Here is a 22,251-nt window from a genome sequence, read left to right as displayed (position 1 = left end):
GTACACAAATTACAGATCAAATCTAAAACACGGTAGATGATAAATAGGTTGAATTGTGTTGTATGACCTGACTAACCTTGTTTTTATGAGATGCTCAAAACAAAGCTTCTACTATCGCCTAAAAAGTACCATATTAAAAAAGAGAGAGAGAGAGAGAAAACACCATATTAGAGGAGGGGATACAGCATTGGGATTAGTTATTTGAGATTTTGGAGCTCATATTTCTCTTCTCATTATATCACCATTGCTAAAAAACAAAGTATATATGCAAAATAACACTTAAAATTTACCTAATAAGTACTTTTCTTGTAAATAACTATTTAGAGAAAGTTAGGAATAATTTCTCCACAATTCACACTAGTCTGGTATTTTTTGGTCAGTACGTTGCTGTGGAATATGACAATCACTGGTTCATAAAATTTTTTTCTATTTTTATAGATAACTTTTTTTAAAAAAGATGTTTTTCTGATTTTAGAGAGGGAGAGAAGAGGGAAAGATAGAAACATCAATGCATCAACATCAATCGGCTGCCTCCTGCACGCCCCCTGCTGGGGATTGAGCCTATAATCAGGGCATGTGACCTGACTAGCAATAGAGCCAGCGACCTCCTGGTGCATGGGTTGACGCTCACCCACTGAGACACACCAGTCAGGCCATAAAATTTTACAAGAAGGCCCCTCTCAAGTATATAAATTAGAATCTTATTATAATCTATAATCTATAATCTTATGCTATTAAATTATACAAGGAATCAGAAAATATTTCTTAATAGTTTTATGAAATACTTTTACCTTGGCATTCTCTTTTCTTTTATGAATACACTTACTGTTACTAACTTTCCCACTTTCCAACCATTAATGGTGATTCGGGAAAAACAGTTTGGGCTTTGCATATAGTTCTAAAGCCATTATATATATGTTATTTTACCTCCGATGGCTAAATGATGATGTAGTTTGAGATGTGGATATCTTAAAATGGCTGAATTTAAAGAGAAGCAACTCATGGAAGGATGACATCTGTGGTTAAACTTATGTTTTTCCATCATCAAAAAATTGATTTTATTTCTAATGTAAAAATATTTTACTCTGGCAAATTGAAGTTTACAACTGACCATACCAATAATACATGATCATTTTTTTTCAAGTATATACTAGTTTTCCCTTTATTTGGGAAGAACCATAATTTAAGGCTATTTTTCCTCCAATTTAGGAAATGAAAATAAAATGTTAAATTTTACTATACCTAAACAGCGATACTAGTAATTTAGTTTTTATACTGATTCTTGGAGAACAAATAATTCAATATTTATTATCACCACGATTTTAACTTAAATCCAGCCCCTTAAGTGAAGCGTTTTCCTTCTCCATTTCAGTACTAGTTTCATATCTTTGAATGTCATCGAGCAATAGTGACTGATGTGATTTACTGAATAACTTATTATTGACCAGATGAGTTTTTATACTACCTCCTTTACAATTAGCAAGTTCACAGAATAAAAAAAACAAAAAGAACAAAACCAAACTCTCGTCTTCAACCCCTAAATAGTACATTTCCCTCCAACTTACCTGAAAATATAAAAACATAAATGGCCACATATGGAGCTAAGCCATTTAATTTACTTGAGCAGTCCTACTTTTTAATTAAATTTTTGCTTATTAAATTTGAAAAAATTAAGCAATTATCAGTTTGAAATTAGAAAAGCTAAAGCATGGGGCAACAAACTAAAAATAAAATCTAAATGGCTAAAAGTAACTGTTATAAAAGTACTAGGATAAATCATGATATCACATATCTCAGAAAAATAAACAAAACTACTAAATGTCTTTTCTTCCAGATAATACTGTTTTCTCCCCATAAAGAAAAAGAAAAAAAACAGGAACTAATAATTTGAGATTAAAGTAAAACATAACTGTTATTCATCCCAGCAACATCTAAATAAAGGATTTGCACAGCACAAAACTTTTCCATTCACTATCACATACAATTAAATTACTCTTCCCACAGTTACATAATAGTCTTCTTAAAACAATCTCCCTTTACAAAAATTATTGTATTAGTTAAGCCTATTCATTCTTGCTATGAGGTTAATTTCACTTATACTGGTATAGCCCACACAAGTTTCATTGGCACACACTTATGAATGAGACAAAATAAGTTGTCCTTCTTTTTAAAAATTATGGGATCAATTGTTTTCAAAGAATAATCCCAGATACTTAATTCTTAAAGCAATTTTCTACCATCAGCAGTCAAGCTTTTAAAATGATCACTAAGTGTTCACCCAGAGATTATCAATGCTATGTGAACTGTAAACTTGAATATTTCTCTTTTATAATATGATACAATTTGTACTGAAGAGTTTTAAAAAAGATAACCTACATACACACAATTAATTTTCCTCAAAGAACTTCTTAGAAATACAGTACAAACATTTAAGAACCATAACAGAATCCATTGTGGTTCAAACTTCAAAGATTTTCTTGAAACCCATTACAAATACTGGCTCAAGACCATATTCCAAAGTGACACCAGCACAAGATTTGATTGTAAGACTCTACCTCTTAAAAAAAGAGCACACTTGGTTATACATGGCTTTTAACCGTGAGCTACAGTTATGCTACAAATCCCCCCACCCTCCCAGTCTAAAGTCAGTCATGTGGAGATGTGTACATTCTCTGAGCATTGTTTAGAGTCCTTGTTTTCCCAGCTCTGATGGAGATCGCGAAGGCGTTCAGAAGTCCGTGTGCTTACATTCAGGGCAGGATGAACTGTACAAATTCCACTTTCTTCCATTAGAGACAGGCCACAAATTCCAAAGTATGCATGCAAAGCATCTGAAAATGAGGCATTTTTGTCACAATAGGCATTCTAATTTGTGCATGCTACAAAATACTTTAGCTGCATACCTATCAGCCCATCACTACATTAAAAATGAATTTTAAAAAATTCTAAATATAGTTTTTGAAATATTTGCTTTCACAAAGTCTCAGACACCAATGTTTAAAAAAACCAGACAATCAAAATCTGATATTTTATTCAAGACAATAATATTAACAAAGGAAAACAGTTCCTAGCTGAAGAAGTGACATTTCCAACATACTTTGTGACTAAAGGGCAAAAAGGAAAAGTAGCAGTAATATAAAAGACTTCTCACTGTAGTGGGGTTTCCCCTTTGCTTACTATAGAATATGGGAACAAGGGGCTTTAAGTCTATTATCATAACAGGAAAATATTTTCTTAAAAATGAAAATAAACAAACCCCTGAACCTAGGTGGCAGCACCCGTCCCCTCTAAGTTTTATTTCTGACAGTAGCCTATGTATCACCCTAACAGTGTTAAAAGAAAGGCACGTAAGCAAAGTAATCCATTCTGGAATGCTGTACCATATTTAATTTTCCAATTTAGGGTACTGTCAGTCATTCTAAAAATATCTGACCTGAAAATAAAAGCAAGCTTACATTCTATTTGGCTATAATAATGTGAGTTTTCATACCATAACAATTCTTCTACACTGTTCTCACTAGTTTCCCATCTTTCAGGGGTCAGAAACCCTCTTCCATTAAAGTGGCCACTGAAGTCACATGGCTGTTGCCTGTCTGAGAGCCTTATTTGGACTTCTAAAGAGCTCAGCGCTCCGCAGTTATGGGAACACTACAAAAAACAGATTTTGTAGCAGTAAATTTTTTTTTTCTATTTTTGATTTGGCCATCATTTATGACCTCAAGAGCTATTAAAGTTCAAAACATCTTACAAAGTCAAACTTTGTCAAAGAATTAAAGAATAAGTTTTACTTAGACAAGTATAATTTACTTTTCAAAACAGAATGATACATAGTTGTGCTCACTCAATGTTATTTGTGAAAAAGTTATTTCACGAATGGAGGCCCATGTTAATGCCCTTCTTTGTCTTTTCACAGAATGCTTAGGTTTCTTCTGGCTCATTTTCCTCTAATTTTCAAACCATAAAAAAAAAAAAAATTGTATTTTCCCTGTACTATTATATGTTCTTTGAAGTTATTCTAAAATTATAAAAGACACAGAGCAACATTAACTTTTACTTTCTAGACAATAGGAAACTTTCCCAGAAAAGAATGCAATGGAAAGAGAAATAAAATACATCCAGAATAACATAAAATTGGGCCTTACACTTTCCAATTAATGTACAAATACATTAATTTTTTTCTCAAAAGGATTCTTGTAAAATCCAGTGAATCAGCAGTTAATTGTTTCAAACCTCAAATAGTAAAAAGAAAACTCTTTGTATTCAAGCACTTAGAATAGATTATAAATACATTCTTTTCTCAAGTTTCTTCTATAAATGTATGTAAAATCTCCTTGTGTCAAATTGGTTATTAGATTTATTAGAACCAATAATAAGATAATTTTAAAGACTTGTTAAAATAATTTTTATAACGGCTTTAGGAAAAGGTCTCAGGTCTATCCACATAAGTTCAATTTATCATACAAAGACTTTCTCTGCTCTATAGTGTACAGGCTCTGAAGACATTGTAACATAATCCGTAAAAAGTATTACATTGACGTATTCACACAAATGTTATAGAAACTGATCTTGCAAGAAAAAAGCTTCAAGAATTTTCTTTTTAAAAAGCTATTGTAAATACTCAAAAGGTATTTCAAGTATGTCATTTCCCTATTTCCATTATTTGTTAAAATAGTACCATGCACTAGCTGAACAAAAATGGCATCAAGACCAAAATAATTTTCTTGAGTCCCTTTTCTAACATATCTATGGCTATGTGTTATAGATACCAAAACTTTAAAAATATGAATTTGCTTTAGAAATTAAAAGCATTGTACATTTTTTTTCTAAAGGAGAATATTTTGCATGAAAATACAAGTATGGATATAAGGATGTAATATTCCTGCTCATTTCAGGTACAAAAATATAATTTTATGATCCCCCTATTTATATTTTGATTCAAGTACATGTTCCAACAATAGCAGTTCAATAATAGGAGATGAACTGAAGAGGCTCTAGGCTAATAATAAAAACCATGATTCTATTACAATGCTGCAAAAACAATCATTTCTTGAATCTAGTTTCATATATTTATAGCTAATAATTTTTCAACTTACTTATTAAAAATGTCAGTGTTCTAAATAATCTTTAATGAATACTCAGTGATTTTTTTTGAATCTGTAAAGAGATTCATTATGCTGGAGGTAATAACAAGGGGGAAGGGTAGTAGCCTGAAGAATGATGCTAGAGGTGGAAGAGGAGCCAAATCCCGGGAGGGCCTGTGTGCCATGCCAAAGAACTGACTGAGTGCTAAGAAAGTCTTTGAATTTTTTTTTAAAATATATTTTATTGATTTTTTACAGAGAGGAAGGGAGAGAGATAGAGAGTTAGAAACATCGATGGGAGAGAAACATCGATCAGCTGCCTCCTGCACCCTCCATTGGGGATGTGCCCGCAACCAAGGTACATGCCCTTGACCAGAATCGAACCTGGGACCTTTCAGTCCGCAGGCCGACGCTCTATCCACTGAGCCAAACCAGTTAGGGCCCTTCTCGTCTTCTTTAAGCACACGTACATACACACATACAGGGTGTCAATACAGGTTAGAGACAGGAAGACTAATGATAAGACTTCTGCAGAATCCTAGGCATGAACTTGGGTTTAGTGCTACTAGAGTTTTGGGGCCAGATGGAGCATGCAAATAATGAGTTCAATTGGCAGGTGAGATCTGAAGGGCCTATAGATGGCATCCATGTAGTTACTGAGCAAGCAATTTTATATTAAGAGTATGCAGCTTATAATAAGGTTTGGAAAATATCAGAAATATCCACATATTTTGAAGAAATGTCATTATTAATACAGAGTTTTCAATATTTGAAAAAAACCATTTAAAAGTACTTATGAAATACAAGAATCCTTTACTCTTCACATCTATATCATTCCTGAGTTTGGAAAGCATAGATTATCATATTGTCTGAATCTATTGGGTTCCTGAGTTTTAGATAGTGACTGAATGGTGAGAGTTAACATAGCAAAAGTATTCATCTAAAGAAGAAACTTAATCTGCCCAAATTCAGATAAGAAAAGTCTGGACAGTGAGGGACACCTGTATTCAGGATTTGAGATTTTTGATTTAGTAATTTCTGAAAAGAGCAAAAAATGAGTTCCTCCTTTTGGATTAAGAGCAATTTATTCTATATAGCTCAACTGATAGCTAATAATCCTAAAGATTTTGGATGGATCAAATGATTCTGTTATTTGGACAGGGCTTATTTAGACTACTTGCCTTACTGCCTCAAATGAAATAAAACATTGCTAAGTAAAATATTTAGAAAATAATGTAAACTATACCAATATATCTTGATAATCAAACCCTTCCTTTATACCCCCAACACCCTAAATCTACCCTAAACTTTAACAATTTACATACCTTTTAAAAAAACATATTATTTAATGTAAGTTTACAACTAAGGCTAAATTTCCTATATGTCCTTTCTGACAAAGATGCTTGAAGGTTTAGTCAAGAAATAAACAAAAGGAAAGTTCTGGATTCATACAAAAAAAAATTACCTGGATGACTATCTGGCCACTTGGCAAATCCCCCTACGAGGCGATCTTGAGTTGATAAGATGTAATTTCTATTTTTCTCAAAGTTAGTGTATTGGAAAATTTTCAGAAGCTGAAATAACAAGACAAATATAAATTTACTGACATAAAACTTTCACATTGACCAATTTCAGATCTGTATCATTTAAATACGCTTGTCTCAAGCTAAGGCTCTCAGAGCAAACCTCTGGGGACTTGAGCACTTAAAACTAGTTAACCACATTATCTTTTTTATTATCCTATCAAATTTACTCTCCTAATTTCTTGACCCACTCAATGTTTCCTTCTTTTGAACCATGCCCACTTAACCTCTTTTCATCACAACTTCCCAAATCTGTTCAACTTCTTTAGTCACTTAAAAAAGTACAATTTAACTACCATATTTTAACTCTTATGATAAGCTTTTGAGTTATTAAGTTACAAACTGGTAGTAACTAGAACTAAAAATATTTCATAAAAGAGCAACAAAATTTATTAACCAAATGCTAGAGACAGTTTTGTTTGAGAATAGGAAAAATATTATAGATTTTTAATTAGGAAAGATAAAAGGTGAGACAAATATAATTTTAGCCTAAAATTATGTAGCTTAAAGATTTATGACATGTATTATTTGTTCTCTCTCTTAAGATCCCATTAAGTAGAAAAAAATAAAAGGATAAATCAAAGTGTAAACGAGAAGGGGGTGGTAAGCAGTAGGCAAGAGAGTTCAAGACATTTCTGTAAGACACAAAGCAACTGAAAGTATATTAATGACTCAGAGAGACACGGAGGGTATAAGTGATAAATGAAAAAGCATTATTTCTCAAAAATAAAAACAAACCAATAAAAAAGTTATGGTACAAATAAAAAACAAACTTATTCATTTTGATTTAATTAATAGAATATAAGGAAAGACGCTTTAGAATCCTGATGTTGGAAACAGTCCCACCAAATTATTCCCTCTACTTTTGAATATATTGAAATTTTCCATAATTAAAAAAATTAAAAATGGTACAGGAGAGAGGAAGGGGGCTCCTGCCTTCATTTGAAATCATTCTCATACCAATCAATACACTGCAGACGGTTTATATAAATAAACAAAAATAGGAAACCTTAAATGATGTTTAAAGAAATGACCCATGGTTTATCTTTTAGGATTAATATCTTCCCATAAATTCTTTACTGGTATGCTTAGACAGATCCATGCTCTAGATGGACTACCGATCAGTTTCAGTAACAAGTTGTTTTTTTTTTTTATGCCTACTTTCTTACCTGGGCCACTTGAATATTGTAAGAATGGAAATTTTCAAGTAGTATGACAGATAACTGAATTCTATTGAAAAACCATATAGACACTGGCTTTGCCAGAGCAACAGGAAAAACTCAGTAGCCTAAACCAAAGAATATTTAATGAATAGTACAAAGACCAAACCCTCTAAACACAGCTGATATTAACAGAGAGCATAGGTTTCTCATTTTTACTAGTTCTCTTACCTTTAGAGTTGCTCCCACCCAAAAAGAATAACACGTGTCCACAGGCTTATTCGGTCTTCCATGATAACCATTTTGTTGCCTCATTATACACCATCTCTTTATCCTGTTCAATTCTTTTTCTGAAAAAACTTCTTCTAGTTTACCCATGAGACACAGCGATGCAATGCCACAAAAAGTTGAGCCTCCTGTTAATCAAAACCACATAGTTCTTTATACTTCAAAACAGATGCCTAGGAAAATAATATAAAATGGTCGGAGGAAAAAAAGTGGTTAAATAATTCTAGAAAATAGTGAAATAAAAGTAGTTTAAATTTAAGACAACTATAATTTTAAATAGCCACTAAACACTGAAGTCTTCCATATTAACTTGATGAAACAGGAAAGAATTTAAAATAAGTTAAAGCTATAAGAAACATTTTACTTATGAAAACAAACGCAGTGATGGTGAACCTTTTGAGCTTGGTGTGTCAGCATTTTGAAAAACCCTAACTTAACTCTGGTGCCATGTCACATACAGAAATTTTTTGATATTTGCAACCATAGTATAAAAAAGATTTATATTTTTTGGTATTTATTTTATATATTTAAATGCCACTTAACAAAGAAAAATCAACCAAAAAAATGAGTTCGCATGTCACCTCTGACACACGTGTCATAGGTTCGCCATCACTGGCTTACGGAGACTAAAAAACTTGTTCACAGTTATATGGCTAATGGCAGAGCTGAAACTAAAACATAGAACATACTACTATTCCCTGTCTAGGACTCTACCACCTGAGTCAGATTTTAATTCCCTTAAAGATAATGTATTACTTATGAATTGAGGTTTTATCTGCCTGAAGCTACAGCTAATTTTAACATATAATATAAACAAGCTAGAAGCTGGTATGCAGATGTGATACCTAGTCTGCTTAAGAAATTTAAGGAAGCAAAGTCTGAGCAAGGGAGAGTGTGTGTGGGCGGGGGAGAAGAAAGCTGTAGCTGGAAGTCAATGCACAGTGAGTGTCCATACTCACTACAGTAGACTAAATAGTGCCCCCCAATGATATCTAGGTCCCAATCCCTGGAACGTGTGCATGTTACCTTATATGGCAAAAAGGACTTTGCAAATGTGATTGCGTTCAGGATCTTGATATGGGGAGATTATCCTGAGTCACCTGGTTGGGCCCTAAATACACCCACAAGAGCAGAGGGAGATTAAACTGCAGAAAGAGGAGGCAATGTGACTATGGAAGCAGAGCCTGGAGAGATGTGGCAATAAGTCAAGGAATGTTGGCAGAAGCTGGAAGATGTAAAAGAACAGGTTCTTCCCTGGAGCCTCCAGAAGTAACTAGCCCCGGTGACATCTTGATTTTAGCCACACAAGATGAAGTTCAGACTTCTGGCCTCCAGAACTGTAAGAGAATAAATTTTTGTTGTTTGACAACCCCAAGTTCGCAGTAAAATGTTACAGCGTCAATAGGAAACCAATATGCTCATAAAGGCAATGACTTTCCTCAGAAAGTGAAAAGTCAGTATTGTTACATAAAGAAAAGAAACAACATTTTCCATGGGCACTATTTATTGTCAACTCCAAACAATTTTAAAAATACTTGTATTTCCAATTTATTACAACTTCAGTTAGTAATTTTTATTTCAGCTATTTAAATAGATGATAATTCCTAATATTCCTCATCTTATAATTTTCCTTTTGGTGTTACAAATCTTGGATGTGTTCTCTGGAAAAGGAAAAGTGAGCATTCCCTGTAGAAACTTAAGGCACCTATAACATCAAATGGGTTACTGTATGTAAAAAACTATTTAATCTTTAGAATTTTCCCCAATTAGCTCAGTAATCTATGTTAGCCATGAGTGAAATAACAGAAAAGTAAAAAAATTATCATAATATTTTAGAATAATTTCTAGGAAGCAACTCTCAATCTTATTTCCTCTTCAATAACCCACTAGTTTTAATTTTTCTTTCATGAAAATCTGGCAATGACTTCAGGTCGGGTATTATAATATCACTAGTGGCCCAGTGCACGGATTTGTGCACATTGAAAGAAAATTAATTAGAATATTTTAATACTGATATTCACCCTTTCTCTATAATAGAAGTGTCAACCAAATTCCTGATCGACAATGACAGATTGAAACACGTGTGTGTGACTGATGCCAGCGAAAGCTTTATATGTATCACGCATGCATGAGTCAACGTAGCTTTTTATATATAGAGAGTAAACTTGCTTAATTAGAACTGCTTTCTGATGTAGCTAAACTTTTTCCAGCCCAGTGAAGCACCCCAGCTTCTCTTTCAGGTAATTGTCAGCAACACAGCAGTAAATATCAACAAAAAGCAGATTATTATTGTAGATCATGCAGGGAAAACAAAGGGTAAAATATTTAACTGCAGCAGTGTTTGACTATATTCTGCACAGTGAGAAAACGTGAAGTCATTTTCAAGGTCCACCATTTCTTACTTCTTTTCAGTTAGGTCAAGTTTCTACACTTTCTAAATCTCTGTTTTCCAGCTAATGAAAAGAAAATAGGATTCTACCGAGTCTCCTATCTACCTACTCCAGGACTTCTGTGAAGATCAAATGAGATGAGGCACAGAAAAATGCTTCACAAATATTTGGTTAAAGTATAAAATATCGCCCTGACCGGTTTGGTTCAGTGGATAGAGCATCGGCCTGTGGACTGAAGGGTCACAGGTTCGATTCCAGTCAAGGACATGTACCTTGGTTGCAGGCACATCCCCAGTAGGGGGTGTGCAGGAGGCAGCTGATCAATGTTTCTCTCTCATCGATGTTTCTAACTCTCTATCCCCCTCCCTTCCTCTCTGTAAAAATCAATAAAATATGTGTGTGTATGTGTGTGTGTGTGTGTATGTATGTGTATGTATGTGTGTGTGTATATATATATATAGAAGTACTTGTCTGTTTAAAAAAAATAAATAAAAATAAAATGAAATATCTGCACTTGGCTATAAAGCAAATTGTATTCCTGGGCTGAAGAAACTCCAAGGAGGCTAGTCACTAGGGAGAGGAAGCCTGATGTTGCTACGTGATGTCATTACTCGATGCCCATAGCCACTGTTTCCGGGCTGGGCTGGGCTGTGGGCCACATTTTGCGCCATGGCAGTGTTGGCTGCAATTTGGTGGGCTGTCATTCCGGGGTGATGGCGGGGCCTGTGTTCCACTTGGGGAAAGCCAAGTGTTGCATTGTTGGCACCAGGTCTGCGCAGTTTCTCTGTAAATGGCGAGTGTGTGGCACAGCAGCTCTTGTGTTGAGTGTCTGCCCCCTGGTGGTCAGTGGGTGTCATAGTGACCGGTCGGACAGGTGGAGGGACAGTTAGCATATTAGCCATTTATATATATAGATTAAACATAAAACGAATAGTATGTTGTCCTTAAAACTACGGAAAGGTAAAATGAAACATTTAACTGTTATTATGCAAATTACTTTGTCAGGACTCTTAAAGCAAAAAGGCACAATTCAAAGTAAATCTTTGTTCAAATCACCAGATTTTGAAAATATTAATGTCTGAGTAGTCAAAAACAGTAATTACAAAGTCTATACTTTAAGCTAAAATTCATTTACCAAAATTTACCCCTAAGAGGCTGTTTCACAAAATTCCAAAAAAAATTAGTTCTAAAAACCTGGATTAAAAGCCTTATGATAGACATAAAAACAGAAAGAATCACAATAACATCTAGACAATGAGTGAATTAAGAAATATTATAAAATATCAGGTAAAGAACTCAAATAGAATATCTTCTGAGGATTAAATAGGATTAGATTAATGATTCCCACAAGCTTCAAAAAAAGAAAAGCAAAAAAGGCCGAATTTGTGCTATGTTTTTCTGCTAATAATGTAATATTATTTTACATTATTATGTTAAAGTACAAGAAATGCTTCTCATGGTAATGATCTGAATTCCTCAAGTAAAGGTTAAACTATGTTTATTATGCCTTGGTTGAAGAAGGTATGAAAATAACCTTCCTTATCAGAGGCGTATACTAGTAAGGCACAAATAAGAGAAAGATTCCTACCTGAAATTGCTAAAAGTTTGCCATCTAAAGCGATATGCTTCAGTTGTATAAATAATTAATGTATGCACAATGTCTCAATCATAAAACATCACAGGAAGGGACCATAGAGATTCTCTTTTAACAACGTTCTTCTTAAGTTCTTCCAGGTGCAGGCCAAAGGTGTCGCTGACTCTGGTTTTTTAATGCTATGATTTACTAATACTTTAAAAGTGTAACACAGTTATAACTTACAGCTCCCCTAAGGTTTTACAGCTCAATCTTAAGCATTCTCTTAGTATCTATTTGTATATACCAAATTATCTGAAAAGAATCTATGTACTCTGAAATGTATAATTTCAGATGGTCAACTAACATATAAGTTGATATAAAGTAGAAAGCTAAATAGTTACATAAAGAAGTACACCATTTTATACTTCAATATCACATGAAAAGGGTTAAGTGAGGTAAATTTAAAGAAGCTGAATGCTTAGATGAAATTAAGCCAAAGAGAGTTTACTACTTCTCTTCTGGATTAAGAGTAGAGATATTTTAAAAGAATCATGGAATCAAATTAATTTGTCTGAACTTTTATGTTTATAGTATTCATCCAGGGAGAGAAAAAATAGTTTTAATCCTAGCAAATCAGGTAAATCCAATTTGTCCCAAACATCAGAACTGTGCTATTATAAGAGAATCACTAGGATAAATAGAATCATTACATGATCATGGCCTAGAAGGGTATAATGTGCCTGTTTAGCTTTCATGACAAATGGGCTCCAGGCTAAGCAGTAGTTGGAGAAGAGCAGATGAATTAATAAAACAAAATAACAGTGTATCAAATAATATTTAGATTGCAGAATTATGAAGAAACTTGATTATTACCAAATTGTAGGAGAAGTACATAGCACAAATTCAGCCTTTTTTGCTTTGAGATACAGAGTGGAATACCGGATAAGCTATTCATTAAATACTTACTGAACAACTACGATATACAAGCACATTAGGAGTAAGACATGAATAAGACATAGTCAGCTTACAATTTAGCAGAGAAGATAAAATAAACTGAGGTAAGTGCCATGAAAATGGTATGAACCAAGTATTACAGAAATATAGAAAAGGGAGAAACTGCTCAGGGCTTAGGGGATGGAGGTGGGGAATGACACCAGATGATGAAAGGTTTTCAGAAAATGTGACACTGAAACCAGGCATAGAAAGATGGGTAAAACTCTGAAGATTAAGAAGAGGGAATCAAGAAAAGGCAGGCGGAGAGGAAGCATTTCAGGCATGCATGCATGAATGAATGAATGAATGAATGAACTAGCAAAGTCCAGAGGTGAAGAGGCATGAAGGAACACTGGAGAATACATTCTCTCTACGGCCTATAATAAATTCTTTGAGTAAAATGGCAGTAATTATTGCGGTGGTTTTGTACTATAAGAACTTAGCTATGCTAGAACTTCCTGTATGGCCTGAAGTTAGAGAAATCTGTAAGATTTGTAAGATGGAAGTGAAGCAGTAGCCAGTGCCCTGGCTGTTTTTAGGGGTGGCAGGAGACAAAGGCAGAAGTGCTGGCAGATTCCTGCTTGACCTTATTCTCCATATACTTGGAATCCAAGTTTTTCTTACTTCTTGCCCTTGTGACACCAGGCCCATAAACAGATGCAGGAGCAACAGCCCTCTGCAGACTCCTCCACCACACTCACACTCTGGCGGCTGGACGTGCCTGGCTTCTCAGATTCCCCTGCAAGGTCTTGCTTGCCCACCTGTGCCACTGCTTCAGGAGGGCTTGTCAGTGACTTTTCCCCAATCCACCAACTACTCATTTTAGGACTTTACTACTCCTCAAACTCCTTCTACAGTGATGGAAAATCTTATTCTTATAATAAATCCTTATTCTTTCATATCCATACGGTTTTGCCTTTCTGAATCTAATACAAAGATGACTACTCTTAGAGGGCTGGTGTCAGGATTAAATGATACTAAATGGCACAGAGTAGCAGTTAATAAAAATAAATTATTTTCCTTTTAGTCTGCAAACCAAACATTATAAACTGGTAACTTATGTGGGACAACTGGTGTGACTAGCAAATTACAAAAAAATAATGACAGAACAAGAGATTACACACCCAACATTCTGGATTTCTGGCTTCTCTGATAGTAGCAATTTCACATTCCTGAATAACAAGGACAGGTTTGGGAAGAAGAGGAGAGGAATGGTTTAAACATGTGCAGCTTGGGATGCTGAAGAGACCGAATGGGGGTTATGCAGCTGAAAAGCAATAACACATGCTTGGAAACATAGTTTGGATGCCATCAAAACAGGAATGATTGATCAACAACCATCTGTTGGTTCATTCAACTGTGTGCCACACATGTTATAGGTGTGGGGATACAATAGTGAATAGAACAGGCCCAAATCTCTATTCTCATGAGGCTTATATTATGTGGGGAGACAGTGAACAAATAGCTAAAATATAAAAAAGTGATATGCAGAAAAAGCCAGAAAGGGGTAGGGTATGAATATGTGGTTGATATGTGATTCTAAATAGGCAGTATGTTGGTGGTTTGGCTTATCCAAAAATATCATATGAACCCAAACCTAAAGGATGTGAAATAAAGCCAGGTGTATGCGAGGGCTGAGGTTGGAGGAATCTTTAAAAAACCCAGCAAGTACAAGAACCCTGAGATTTAGAAAGAAGGAAGTTGGGCGGAGGTAAAGAGATTAGAGGAAGAAACAAAATGGTGAAGGAGCCGGAAACAACTTGTCAGGAAGCAGGACAAAAAGAATGTGGTATTTCAAGAAAGAGGGGGCAGAGGTTAATAGCTTCAATTGCTTCAATAAAGATAAGGAATGAGAAAGAAACACTGGATTTGAGATAAAGACCACTCATAACTTTAAAAGAGAAACTTCCTAAGTTACTGAAGCCTCACACAGAAAATTAAAGAACAAGCCATTTTTGTAGAAAGGCAAATAGTATATTCGGACCACTATTCTAAAAAGATCAACAATAGAAGGAACTCCCTCTCCCTCTAGGGAGCACACCCACACCTTTCTGTTTTCACCTACTTTTCTCCACGCGTTACCTTTGCCTTTCTCTCTAAGCTCCAAGGGCTTGTCTTCTACCCCTGTAACTTGTTTCCTGAGCCTACGCAGCCCAGCTGTCTCACTTCTACTACACCTGTCATTTTCTAAATAAACTTTCCCTTATAATTTCAAAAAAAAAAAAAAAGATTAACAATAGAAAGAAGAAAAAGGGAGTATACAAAGTCTTTGCAGAGAGACCAAATTGCAGGACTACTATTTAGGAACAGGTTTTACTTACCACTATAGATAGTGATAAAATGAGACAGGGAAGGAAGGCTATACCAAAGTCCTCTAGAATAGTACTTCTCAGCCTATCTAACTTCAGAGGACAAAAAGAACAAGAGTATCTGATATTTGTAGGGCATCCTGAGGTGTCCTGAGGAGGGTGCTCCGAGCCAAAGGCCATCTTACCAGGGGCTCCAGATACCCAGGGCTTCTTGGCTGCCACAAAGGCTAATAGAGCAATAACTTGGCACACCAAGAACCCATTTATGGTACTGCAGCACTCTGATTAGGAAGCTCTCCTCTGGGGCTTTAGGCCTCAAACCTACCATGGTGAATTTAGAGCTAGAAGAAGGATGTAAACTTCTTGGCATTAATCACTGTCATTGATGATCTTGATGGGTATAATCCTAGGCAAATCGTACTGACTCAAAATCACTACTTGTGTGACTCAGCAAGATTTTTTTTCCTGACAGGACCCTTCTCTGTTTCACATTCCACAGAAATGTAATCCCAATTTCTTAGGAACAGTGTCTGTCCCACAGGTCTCCTATACTGGTAAGGTGTCTTCTCAGCTAGAGTGCCCATTAACAACCTTTATAATAATGATTACCAGGCCCTATCTTTTCAGAAATTCTTTTTTTTAAATTTAATTTTATTGTTTAAAGTATTACAGATAGTAGTACAACTGTCTCCTTTTTTCCAAAATTCTTATAGATGACAGATTTCCTATTTGGGCTGTAAGTGTATCCTTCCTTACCAAGTAGTGATGACCAGTGACATAATTGCTACTGCTAGCTTGCCCCACTGCCAATCTCATACAGACTCAGGCACACACAAGAATTATGGTGTCCTAATTACAATATGGCCTCAGAGGAAAATCCAAGACAGTCTTCTATACAGTTCTAGTGACACACACTACAAATACCTACATCAAAGAGGGAGTAAAGATGTGAGGGAAAAAGATACCCGATAGGACAAGGTTCCAGGGAAAGTACAAGGATATGGGATCGAGGAATGTATATTTAAAAAAATATTTTTATACATGTTTTATAGTTTACAACCCACTTTACCTCATATAATCCTAATAATAAAATAAAAAGACAATTATTTCTACTCTGTTGATGAGGAAACCCTCAGAGATACTAAGTGAGCAGCCAAGATCACACAGCTGGTGTCAAGGATGAGACCTGAAAACTGACCTGTTCTTTCCACTGTATCACGCTGGTAGAGGGATGGACACAACAGGTGAGCACAAAAATAAATGCTGTGATGAAGAGGAAACAAGGAGTTCACTCAAAGAGTCTGCTTGATTTAGCCTTTCTTTTTTTAAAAAGGAGCATGGAAACTTATTTACTTCCACGTGGAAATACTCAGTCTGAAAGAGTTCAGACTACTGATGTGCTGACAAACTGACTATTATCTCTCCATTCTGCTTCTGCCAAAAGTCAAAAAAAATGTGGAAGGAGAGATTATATCAATGTATATATTGAACATATGTTATGAGGCAAAATGTTTTATGACTATGACTTAGGATACTTATATTAAAGAAGGTAAATAAAAATCTTTCATTTCTTCACAAATTCACTGATTCATGTTTAATAGCCTGCACCTACCCTTCTAATGTTATGCCAAAGAAGAAAACTTGCTATTTTCAAACAGTATCTTAAAAAATCACCCCAAAATATTTTAATGAAAATTCTGGTCTGAGTAATTTATTTATAAATGATTACTGACCTAGAAGAGGTTCAAAGTGGCACAACAGTGTCAAAAGAAAGAAGTAGGAAGGAAGATGGTCAGGCTGCACCAAGAGCTGAGACAAACTTCTGAGGTCCTCCATGTTGAAGATACCATGACGTTATTTGAAGAAACAAAAGAAACTACATGTTCATTTATTTTAAGATGCCTTACCATGAGATTCAAGTCCAGCTCCCTGTGCCAACCCATTGTCATAGGACTGAAAAAGAAAAACATTATTTGGTTTAATAGGGAAATAATAATAAATAAGTTGTCATGTTATTTTTCTGTCTCCTTTATGTCTTCCAAAATATGCATTCTTTTCACAAATAATAGATGTAGGCATTTTCAAGTACCTGCTTTTATCTTATTAACACCACCAAATTACTAAATGTATACATTAGGCACATTCTGAAAATAGATTATTCAAAGATGGCACCCACATATACAATTTCTACCCAATAAAAAGACCCAACTCTTACTCCTCTCCCACTTGCAAGAATATATGAGCATAAGAAAAATGTAAAGATTTTATACTAAAAAATCATTATAAACACAAAATAAAATTATGTCAAGGCTTTTAGAGGTGCCTTCCTAAAATTTAATCTCCCTATATCCTACAAAATCAAAACAATACAACTATATAAAAATAAAACCTTAGCAAAGCTAAGTTTTTGTTTTAAAGACATGTTCAAGCTTCAAATGACCTATCTATAGAAATAGGAACATGAAAATCCTACCAAGTCATCTCTCCCGCTCCTGACACTTTTGCAGAGAGCAAGGGCAATCTGAAAAACAGTGAGGAAGTGAGAGGAGGAGAGATAGTGGCAAGTCTGAGACTGATCTAAACTCACTACCTGAAAGAGATAGTCTACTCTAAGTGCAAAATATAGGCAGTCCTTGCTTTGCACAGCTCCAATATGCACAAACTCAAGGTTCCATAGCTTAAATAACACAATATGACTCAAATTTCAGTAACCACTTATACATTAACTATGAGCAATTGCATAAAATACAAACTTGCTGCTAGTTCCTCAGTCCACAAATCACTATATAAATAACAGATATGCATCATGACAAGTGACCAATCACATCACCCTTTTCAAAATCTGTTAGTAATTTGTCACTGCACATGTTATTCAGTTCATGCAGATACGGCAAGTGTCTCTTAGTGATAAATCCACGACAATTTATAAAAAGAGGTATGATAGTGTCTACCAAAGATGAAAGTGCAGTAAAGAAATGAAAAGCATAAACACTGGAAGTGAAACTGAGATCAAACACAGAGTTATAGAAGAAACAGCTGATCATGAGAATGCTGGCAGTGCTACAGTCAGAAGAACTAAGTAAAGGCAAAATATCTACATGGATGAACAAAGCAGTTGTGTTGAAAAGAATGAAAATATTCTAGAAAAGTGATGCTGGCAAGAAACGTCACATAAAAGGAACTGTGAGCGGTACACAGAGATTCACTGCATATAATGAAAATGCAAAAGATAAAATGTTGGAAGTTGATACAAACTTATAAAGAAGTATGATCATTTACCAAGACAGAAAAGATGCTTGCTCCACACTGTAAGTTACATAAGAAGACGCAAAGCACTGTCCAAACTACTCTTGATAAATTTTTTTTACAAAGAAAGCACTTTAATGCTCAATGTAGCTAATATTTTAAATTGCAGTGTACTAAATAAATATTGGCTTTACTATTAAAAAATTCTCTATATATTTATAACTGACAGGAGAGTTTTTAATGTTGAAAAAATAGCAAAGATCATAGAACAATTATAATTTTTCCCTATGAATGATTAAGACCACTTAGTATCACCCTGGCCAGTTGCTCAGTGGTCAGAATGTTAGCCCATGGACTGAAGGGTCACAGGTTCGATTCCAGTCAAGGGCATGTATCTAGGTGGCAGGTTTGATCCCTGGCCCCAGTTAGGGTGCATTGAGGAGTCAACCAATGCATGTGTCTTTCTCACATCAATGTTTCTCTCTCTCTTTCTCTCCCCTTCCCTTCCATTCTCTTTAAAAATCAATTGGAAAAGTATCTTTGGGTGAGATAACAACAACAAAAAAGATCACTTCGTATTATTTTAGTTTGCATGATCATCATTTACAGTCTGGCACGACCATGCAAAGCAAGAACTGCCTGAACTGGAAGAGTTCTGGTAAAACTGAGCACTAACTTTAGGGAAGGGAGTTAAGAGTGTGCAAGTCAAGGTGGCAGTATGCAAAGGAAAACTCAAAAGAGCAAAATTTAGAGACTTGGGAAACAAAAAAACCTCTCTTCCACCAGAAAAATCATAGAACTCACGATCCTTTTCCTATCACTAAAAAAGAAAAAAACAGCCAACACTCATCAAAAAGAAAAATCAAATTTTGTTTCTTTGCATTGAAAAAATGGCAATCAAAGTAGGAATTCTTGAAAGAAAACACAATCCACTAAATGACTAAGCAAGGCAAATCTATGCAAAGTAACTAAGCTGAAACACAGCAACTGAAATGAAAACATCTTATATATGAAAATCTGTCTTTCCCTCCCCCTAAAGAGTGATAAAGTGGAAGAAAACTCATACAGCACCCCAAACTCAATTACATATCTTCAAACAAGTTTTGAGAATGTGAAAAGAAAATTTTAAATGAAAACCAGAAAAGGATAGTCAGTAAAGAGAAATAAAAAAGAGTTAAATGATTTCAGGAAAGAGAGGGAAAAGACAAAGTAAATTGAGAAATGAAGACTAAATTACAGGATACCTAAAGAATAATAGTCTCAAATGAAAAGACAATACGGGACATTAAAGAAAGACTGAAAATAGCCAAGAGAATAAAAATGAGATAAAGAAGTAAAAAGGGCCAATGAGAAAGTGGTTGAAATGAAATATAAGCAAAGAAAAAAAACCATACACAAATTTGAAATACCTAAAGAAAAAAGCAAATAATAGACTAGAACTAGAGGTCACCAAACCAGGATTGCAGGCTAAATTTGGCCTGTGGTTCTGTTTTATATAGTCCTGGAGTTAAGAAAATGGTCAATCTTACTCATCCTTTTATTATTAAAAGGCTAATATGCAAATCGACCAAACAACTGGTCACTATGATACGCACTGACTACCAGGGGGCAGATGCTCATAGCAGGAGTTGCCCCCTGGTGGTCAGTGCCCTCCCACAGGAGGAGCCCTGCTCAGCTAGAAGCCGGGCTCATGGCTGGCGAGCGCAACAGTGGTGGAGGGAGCCTCTCCCGCCTCCACGGCAGTGCTGTCAGTCGGACATCCCCCGAGGGCTCCTGGACTGCGAGAGGGTGCAGAGAGGGTGCAGGCTGGGCTGAGGGACCCTCCCCCCGAACTGCACAAATGTCATGCACCGGGCCTCTAGTAATAAAAGAAAATTTAAAAAACACCCACCACACTGGTAAAAATCAAAGTAAGACAACACATTTCATTGGTGAGGCTGTATGGAAACAGGTACTGTCAAACAGTGATGAAAATATAAAGTAGTCTGTACTTTTGGTAAAGAAAATGGGGAATATCTAATAATATTACATATGTATTTAACTTTTGATCAAGCAGTTCCACTACTAGGAATTTACCCTAGAGGTATATCTTAAATAATACATAAGCACATATGCAGAAAATCATATTAATTTCAACATTGTTTGTATTTGGAAAATATGTATTCTACACATAGAATAGCTGAAAGAAATAATGGCATACCATTGTACACATGGAATACCATTAGTATATCTAAAAAAAGAATGAAGACAATCCCTATGACCTTATACAGAATGATTTTCAAGCTATGTTAAGTGAAAAAAGCAAACTGCAATAAAGTATTTATGGTATGGTACCTTTGAGTAAGAAATTGAAAGAGAAATAAAAATATACATATATGCTCATCAAAAAATTATAGGAAACACAAATCAAAAATTAGTAAGAATGGTTACCTACAGAGCGAATGAGAATAAGGTGGTAAACATTGTGGTTAAAAATGGGAGTGGATGATGAAAAGGACAGGAGGTCCTCATGAGTTACAATCTCTGAATATACATTTTTGTATCGTTCTGACTTTCAGAAGCAGGTTAATATTTCATTTTTAAAAAAAAATCCTCACTCAAAGATATGTTTTTATTGATCTTTTAGATGGGAAGTGGAGGTAAGAATATGGTCAGGGAGCCACCCAGGGCCAGCCACTGGTGTGCGGATGGTTGAATAAACTCATAATCCCTCACCAAAAAAAAAAAAAAAAAAAAGAATATGGTCAATCTTACTCATCCTAAATAATCCCATACCCGCCCCAATTGAGGACTGAACCCTCAACCTAGGTATGTGCTCTGGCCAGGAATTAAATCTGCAACCTTTGGTATATGGGAAGATGCTCTAACTAACTGAGCCACCTGGCCAGGGGAGGTTAATATTTCACATATTAAGTATATAAAATCAATAAAGAGTGTGTGTATGTGTGTATATGGGGGAGGGGGTATGTCCTAAAAAGGAACCCAAACTGAAACAAACTTGTTTCTCCAATAAATACCAAAATATTAAAGGGGAAAAATAAAAGAAGTAAACTAAGTATTTCTGAAATATAATATTCTGAATATATACCCTCAGGCTCTAAACAAAAAGAATCATTCTGGATAATGAAGCTCTGTCAGTGCCAGAGAAGGGCACTGACAAATGAAAAGAGGATTAAAATGAATCTTGTGATGCTGGACTGAAATCTGAAGTATCAGTATAAGCTCCTGGTTTTAAATATATAAATAAATACAGAAATAGAAATAGATGTGTTTAAGGGAGCGTCTGTGTATATATGCATACATATATACATTTCCTACCTCTGCTTGCTGAGAAAGGGGCTAGAAGCAATACTATCCTAATACCAATGAGCACATTGATATTGGGACAAATCCTGGTTTCTAAACCCCACCCTCCAAAAAGAAGAACCAAGGCTCCTTGCAGAAATGACTAAGTCCAGAGCTGAGGCTGGAAAAGAAAAAGATGAACCTAGAAATATCTTGTGTCAAAGCAAAGAGATGCTCAAAGAATGAAGGGGCTATGTCAAAAAGGCAAAGAGCTTGCTGAAGGGGTTCTCACTGGCAAAATCTGGGACAATCTGAGCATCAAAATATTTGGAAAGCAATA

At 35.1% G+C, this 22,251-nt stretch overlaps 1 protein-coding gene across 5 annotated transcripts in view; it reads right to left on the bottom strand.

The window, feature by feature from the left end:
• Window positions 1–1,033: 1,033 nt before the first annotated feature.
• PGGT1B (protein geranylgeranyltransferase type I subunit beta) overlaps window positions 1,034–22,251 on the bottom strand; it is a 42,172-nt gene continuing 20,954 nt past the window's right edge. For 2 of the 5 annotated variants that reach the window (XM_059693848.1, XM_059693847.1), the window contains 4 exons: window positions 17,288–17,333; window positions 8,056–8,240; window positions 6,547–6,655; window positions 1,034–2,831 (listed from right to left, as the gene is read on the bottom strand). In XM_059693848.1, coding sequence (XP_059549831.1) covers window positions 2,650–2,831; window positions 6,547–6,655; window positions 8,056–8,240; window positions 17,288–17,333 — 522 coding nt within the window. In that variant the 3' untranslated portion in view covers window positions 1,034–2,649. Of the gene's footprint in view, window positions 2,832–6,546; window positions 6,656–8,055; window positions 8,286–8,610; window positions 9,450–16,524; window positions 16,644–17,287; window positions 17,334–22,251 lie in introns of those variants that run through there. The other 3 variants (XM_059693851.1, XM_059693850.1, XM_059693849.1) reach the window with 3 other exon arrangements.

This window comes from Myotis daubentonii, chromosome 4 (assembly GCF_963259705.1).
Source record: "Myotis daubentonii chromosome 4, mMyoDau2.1, whole genome shotgun sequence".
NCBI classification, from domain to species: Eukaryota; Metazoa; Chordata; class Mammalia; order Chiroptera; family Vespertilionidae; genus Myotis; species Myotis daubentonii.
The sequence above is the reverse complement of the archived record's forward strand: the minus strand, read 5'-3'. Positions and strand labels throughout refer to the sequence as shown.